The sequence below is a fragment of the Haliotis cracherodii genome, unplaced genomic scaffold, assembly GCF_022045235.1.
Source record: "Haliotis cracherodii isolate W230 unplaced genomic scaffold, xgHalCrac1.p SCAF_16, whole genome shotgun sequence".
Lineage (NCBI taxonomy): Eukaryota > Metazoa > Mollusca > Gastropoda > Lepetellida > Haliotidae > Haliotis > Haliotis cracherodii.
In genome coordinates this window covers 126,761-134,220 of record NW_027266271.1, presented here as the reverse complement: position 1 = coordinate 134,220, position 7,460 = coordinate 126,761, and the positions used below count along the sequence as shown (strand labels likewise).

At 39.6% G+C, this 7,460-nt stretch overlaps 1 protein-coding gene across 1 annotated transcript; it reads right to left on the bottom strand.

The window, feature by feature from the left end:
• Positions 1-3,590: 3,590 nt before the first annotated feature.
• LOC139463325 (alpha-(1,3)-fucosyltransferase C-like) lies at positions 3,591-4,697 on the bottom strand. Its single transcript, XM_071244577.1, has one exon. The coding sequence runs from the start codon at positions 4,677-4,679 to the stop codon at positions 3,591-3,593; it is 1,089 nt and encodes a 362-aa protein (XP_071100678.1). The 5' UTR covers positions 4,680-4,697.
• Between the last annotated feature and the right edge of the window lie 2,763 nt (positions 4,698-7,460).

The following is a 7,460-nucleotide window of genomic DNA, read 5'->3' as shown; positions in this document are numbered from 1 at the left end:
ACATGTTTATATTACACAGAGCAGACAGACATTCATGAACTAAACAATACAAAATGCTGGATACATGTTTGTATTACACAGAGCAGAACGACATTCATAAACTAAAAAACAAAAAAATCCTGGATACATGTTTGTATTACACAGCAGATTGACATTCATAAACTAAACAACGCAAAATGCTGGATACATGTTTGTATTACACAGATCAGGCTGACATTCATAGACTAAACAACACAAAATGCTGGATACATGTTTATATTACACAGAACAGACTGACATTCATAAACTCAACAACACAAAATGCTGGATACATGTTTGTATTACACAGAGCAGACTGACATACATAAACTAGCAATTACCAAATGGTGGATACATGTTTGTATTACACAGAGGAGAACAACATTCATAAACTAAACAACACAAAATGCTGAATACATGTTTGTATTACAAAGAGCAGACTGACATTCATAGACCTAACAACAAAAAATGCTGGATACATGTTTGTATTACAAAGAGCAATATGACATTCATAAACTAAACAACACGAAATGCTGGATACATGTTTGTATTACACAAAGCAGATTGACATTCATAGACTAAACAACACAAAATGCTGAATACATGTTAGTATTACACAGAAAAGAAGGACATAAATAAACTAACAAACACCAAATGCTGGATACATGTTTGTATTACACAAAGCAGATTGACATTCATAGACTAAACAACACAAAATGCTGGATAGATGTTTGTATTACACAGAGCAGATTGACATTCATAGACATAAGAACACAAAATGCTGGATAGATGTTTGTATTACACAAAGCAGATTGACATTCATAAACTGAACACCACTAAATGCTGGATACATGTTTGTATTACACAGAGCAGACTGACATTTATCAACTAGCAAACACCAAATGCTGGATACATGTTTGTATTACACAGAGCAGACTGGCATACTTAAACAAGACAACACTAAATGCTGGATGTATGTATCTGTTAAATCAACCAATAAAGTAGCCCTCTGTATGTATGAGTTCAATCAACCAATGAAGCATCTCTCTGTATGTATGAGTCCAATGAAGAAATCAAGCAGCCCTCCGTTTCTATGAGTCCAATCAACCAATCAAGCAGCCCTCTGTATATATGAGCCCAATCAATCAATCAATCAGCCCTTTGTATGTATGACTTAAATCAACAAATCAAGTATCCCCCTGTATGTATGAGTCCGGTCAAGCAGCCCTCGGTATGCATGAATTCAATCAACCAATCAAGCAGCCCTCTGTATGTATGAGTCCAATCAACCAATCAAGCAGCCCTCTGTATACTAGTATATGAACCCAAGCAATCAATCAATCAGCCCTTTGTATGTATGAGTTAAATCAACAAATCAAGCATCCCCCTGTATGTATGAGTCCGGCCAAGCAGCCCTCGGTACGCATGAGTTCAATCAACCAATCAAGCAGCCCTCTGTATGTATGAGTTAAATCAACCAATCAAGCAACCCTCTGTATGTATGAGTTCAATCAGCCAAGCAAGCAGTCCTCGGTATGTATGAGTCCAGTCAAGCACCCCTCGGTATGCATGAGTCAAATCAACCAATCAAGCAGACCTCTGTTTCTGTGAGTCCAATCAACCAAACAAGCAGCTCTCTGTATGTAAGAGTTAAATCAACCAACCAAACAGCCTTATGTATGTTTGAGCTAAATCAACTAATGTATCTGCCCTCTGTATGTATGAGTCCAATCAACCAATGAAGCGATCCTCTGTATGTATGAGTACAATCAAGCAGCCGTCTGTATGTATGAGTTAAATCAACCAATGAAGCAGCCCTCTGTATGTATGAGTCCAATCAAGCAGCCCTCTGTATGTATGAGTCAAATCATCAAATCAAGCAGCTTTCTGTATATATGGGTCCAATCAACCTATCAAGCAGCCTTCTGTATGTGGGAGTCCAATCAAGCAGCCCTCTGTATGTATGAGTTAAATCAGAGGAATTTTTTTTGTCAATTGAGTGTATATACTCTATAAAAACAGTAGGGGATACGCGGAAATTACTTAAACTTTAAAAATTTGTAATAGATCTTAATTTCTAGTAATAGTTGTATGATAATAATAATATACGCATTGGGAACAAATTACAAGTGGAAGCGAAGTATGACAGTAGATGCTATGACTACAAGTGATCTTGAAGAACTTAAGGGGTGACATTGGAAATTTTAAAGTTGACATTTTTGGATCTGTAGTGCGAAATACTGCCACCATTTGCCAAACATTCACTCAATCGACGAGGCACACTACGTATGAGTCTCCCAATGGCGATTTGAGGGAGTCTGTCCCACTCCGCTTGCAGCGTATGGCCAAGTTCAAACAACGTGTTCAGCTTCCTATGTCGTTGACGCACACGTCACTCAGTATCAATACTTCATGTCCCAGACGTGTTCAATGAGGGTAAGAGGTGGGCTCGTTGCTGACATAGACTTTGTATGGATGCCATCCTGCTGGAGCTGAAATTTACGATTCGCGCACGGTGAGCACGCGGGTTGTCGTCCTGCAAGACACAACGTCGACCAACAAGAGGTCTCAGCATGTTTTTCCTGATAGCACTGTCCAATGACCCTTCCTTACACAAAACGGAGTGGGGTTCGGTCACACCATAACCGACCCAACCCTAAATCTGTCATTTGTTCCCAAGTTGAAATTAGCTTGACGTTCATTTTGACGTCACCAGACATGACCACGCCTATCAAGGAAGTGCAAAGTGAATCGGAACTCATATGAAAATGTGACAGTTGACGAGTTACGATAAGACGTTTCGACGTTGTGTACACCAACTTCTGTGGCGATATGTAAAGGTCGACACAACACGTGGACGTCGAGCATGGAGATGAGCTGCATGTAGACAAATTCTCACTGTCTGACCCATAACTCCTTCTCTAGTTGCCTGATGAAAGTTTGCAGCAATTATATTCGCCGTTTGAGCTCGATTTCGTAGAGCCTGGTTTCGGATCAATCGTCAACATTTTGGGTTTGTTGGTACAGGATCCATAGTCTTCTAATCACAGACTGTGAAACATTGAAGTACTGGCCCCAAACACAAACAAAGAATGAAATCAAGTAAATCACAACTGTACGATGAGCAGAAGGAGTAAGATGGACAGAAATAATGATGTCACTTGCTTGCTAAGTGTGTCTATACCGAAACGCCACAATCATTGTAGTTCATTGTAATAAAGAAGTTGTGTATTCATAGAAGTATTCCCCTTATACTCATTGCATTCATCATCCTAAATACAACTTTCTGATCATTGAATGTATATGGCAGAATGAAAGAAATATGTTGTTAATCCAACAGTGTCAAATATGATAACGTTTCACAGGTTAAGGCACGTATTTTGATACGATACTTGGAAACGGCACGACATGTGTCAGTCAAACTTGGATAAAGTATCGTGGATTGACAAACTAATCAGGATTATTCCAGAAAGATGGTTTGTGAATAATACATGAATCAATATATAGCTATTCAGTGGTTCATATCTCACTGTAATCATTTCGTTGGCGCGCAAATGATATCAAAGGTAGGACTATCTACCGCAGATGTCATCTTCCATATAACCTTGTAGGTTAGTATATACCTGAGAAGTCCTCATATCAATATGGAGTGATGTACAAATATCACACAGCACTGAGTCCAGATTTAGTTTCTTTACATAATATTCTCTTGTCCACTCAAGATATTCATTATAAGCTTGGTCGTTTTGATCTAGATATTTGATGTATTCTGCCAGTTCCTCTGTACTTCGGTACTCTAGAACGTTGATAAAGGAGTGTGGTGGGGCAACGCGAGTGTAATCACCCCCTCCCGATACTATAGGTATCTGGTGTCTATGCAGGGACGACCAGAATTTTTCTGTGATATAGTCGCGACAGTAGCTATTCTCAAAGGCCAGATAAAACTTATAGTGTTTCAATACTTGGTCCGTTTTGTCTGCTGTGAGATTCATTTCACCACAGTCTCCAAAGGTGTCAATATGAATGAATTTCCTCAGTTCCCTCACAAGGTTTGCCCGTTTCGCCTGGTCATTACAATTGCTCGCTACCCATGCCACACCGAGGCTTTTTGTACTTGCGAAGTTTTTCACACCACGATTTGGAAATTCTCTTCTAAATGTTCCACCATATGCCGAATACACTTCACTGTCACGTCTATATGTACTGGTCCAGTTAAAAATATTGGCATATTTGTCAAAATTGTCTGCTGCATTCGGCGGAGCTTCTCTAGTATGAAATATCCACACTTGGTTTGATAGGCGATGCAGGGGCAGAATGTCCAAGTCTTGAGCATGAAACAAAACTGCTTGACTTTCCCGCAGACGTGTTTTGTCCTTGGTCAAATGACATTTATAATCACACATATCGAATATTGTTGAGAAATTCGCCGCCCAATTGACATCCTTGAACCATGGCGTCCACAGAAGTATTGATATTGGGGGTGCTGCACCGCGTCTAATGTTTCCATGAAAATGTCTCACATACGGTCCCCCTCCTTTACGGGGTTTACTAATTAGATAATGCGGGTCCCATTCCCGTCTATCTGTGGGTTTACGTTTCATGAAAGCAATGATAATCATGATAATTACAAAAGTCCCAAGTAAATAGTATTTTCGTCTCATTATTTTCTTGAATTGGAATACAATAATTTATTGCACTTAACCATAGAATCTAGATCTGCGCTATGTGGCTCAGAATACCATAGACACCGAACGTTCATGTAAGCGATGGGTAGGTGTTTCAAGTTTGTGTGGGTTGATCAGACGATCGTGTCAAGGAGCCACCTTAAACCATACACTCTGATATAATAGTGCAAACGCTGATATAAAATTTGAGCTTCAGTAAAACTTGAATGTGCCTGAGTGTCAGGTCCTGGTCTCCTCTCTTACCATGGCCACTATTTTGGATGTTTCAGCATTATATTCTCACACAATCAATGTGTTCATATCATTCAGGAAACAAATTGGTCTTTTCACCTGTAATAAAAATTAAAAACATATAATTGTTAATATCGAATGTCGTAACCTGATACAACAATGATGTCAGTCACTCATATATGTGTGTTAACAACGTCGGATACCGAACCTGAACCTTCCCTTCCTGTCCGTACTGTAGGCCGAGGATTGAACATAGACTCATTTTAAAGAAAACACGTAAGTTTAGCTACACTTCTTAACCTTCTTAACTAACACGGTCGACAATGTGTTCACAAATGTTACTGGACAGAAAACGTTTTTACTATGTAAACTTTGATACACGGTGGGGGCAGAAAGAGGAACTCGAGAGACTTCTCATTAGACCTGAGTTATGTCTGATGATAGGGAAACGAGAGTGGTACATCGGGAGCTAATGAACCCTTTAGAAGCCGCGCATTCTGATTGGTTGAAGATGGACCAGCCGGGGAGACGTCACGCTATAAAAAGTTCGCCAGCTGTACGAAGCGTGACGCAATAACTGGGTATCCAGTCTTTGAATGGACCTGGTCGCATGACATGAATAATGCTTTTATTAAATGGATTAATATTAAACCTAACCTTTGTTTTCATACGTGTTCAATAAGCAATGTAATCGAATAAACAGAAATATCCCTTTATAAGCCTCTCTTTAACATGAATACCCGTAGGAAAGGTTTATTATCAGTTATAGTTGCATCATGCACGCTGGGGGATGGGGGGAGTATTTGTCCAGTATTTACGTTAATCTAAAACACCCCGCTTCCTTTTCTGGACCTATTAAACTATATCACAATGTAAAAACGGAGAACAAATTTGAAAGAGGATCACATCACATTAAGAAAAGGATTGTTTCCGTAGATGCCTATTCGCCCTAGAGGACATGGAGGTACAAGCTCAAGCGAACGGATTGGTGACTCCAGGTTTGAAGGCTTGGTGAGATATGGACAGATGTATTGCTTCTGACAATGATGGTGTCAAGTACCACCTTATAACTCTCAATGTTGTTTTCAAGATATCTGTGGCTGGAACCGATGAAGAAAAAAGGCCCTGAGGCATATACCCAATACCACTGATCGTTTTTTGCCAGTCAATGAAGTTTCTGTTCACAAACCTATTGACTTAAAACCAACTATACAACTGCAACTGAAATATTACATCCAAATAGGGAAAGCATCAGCCTATAAGAGGCTATAATAAGGCTGTCAGTACAGAAATCGTCTCAATTGGTCAGCAACAACCCACCAGTGCCTATCAGAAGAAGCAGATTCTCAAGCTGGAGACCTAATAAATTACAAGAATGTGTTAGATTTGAAAGTTCGGATGCAATAATTTGGTTACTGAAAATTCTTAAAACATCGCTAACTTAACAGTATTAACTTCGGTATTAATCTCGTAAAGAATAAGAACGTATGGCCAAGGTGATGTTTCAACGCTTTTTTGTCATAGTAAATATTCATTCCAAAAACATGACACAAAAGTGTTAAGTGGGAAACTAGTATAAAATCATACAGGTAACATTAAAATTCCGCTTTACTATTACTTATCGTAATATAATTTACCTTGATAATAAGTGGTGAGTGAAGTGAAACGCGAGATGAGTTATGCATGTCTGTAAGGATAGCGTTCGAGTGACTACATCCGACTCTGCTGGTAAAACACGATCAAATGACATTACCGCGTAATGTTGTAATCTTATAACATACGCACTTTTGTGGGATATGGGTTTTCACTTAAGGGTTAAATAGAGAATGCCCCTCACACAGACATGAATTGAACTAGCCCACATAATGGTTTAAACAAAAGATATGAGAGGCGTGACTTTGTTCTCGTTATAGTGCGGGGCTTCTCTCTGCTATTGCACCACGCCTTCTTCTATCAAAGCAACACGTGACTACCATAATTATACAACATATTCGATTCTTGGATATATGTTTTCCTGGCGTTATTATAGGAAGTCAGGTACTTACCGAATGAATCTAGCTACGACCAATGGACGAGGCTCACAGGAAAATATCACGGCGACGGCATATGACCCTTCAGATGACAACAACGCACTTGACCTGAATAATACTGAACTGCGGCCTGTATTATCCGTGCACAAGTACAGACGTGTTGTGGGGGCCCTTATCGTCATGGCAGTCGTCTTGAGTCAGCAGAAATCCTGCACGCAGACACTCACTGATGTGGTATCTCACTACAGAAGCTCCCGCTATAACGCAGTCATTTTCAAGAAGCCATGAGTGATCTCAACAAATTACCGCCGAAATAACATGTAAAGCCAAACACAAGTTCTGTCTCAACATTAAAACATCTGTTTCCCATATCGTGTATTCCAGCCTGATCACGACCGCGGTAACATACTTGACGGTAGTGTGTTTTTTTTGCAGATAGTCAAAAACTGCCATAATATCGTGAACAGACCAAGCAACGTCAGTCACAGAACTCTCA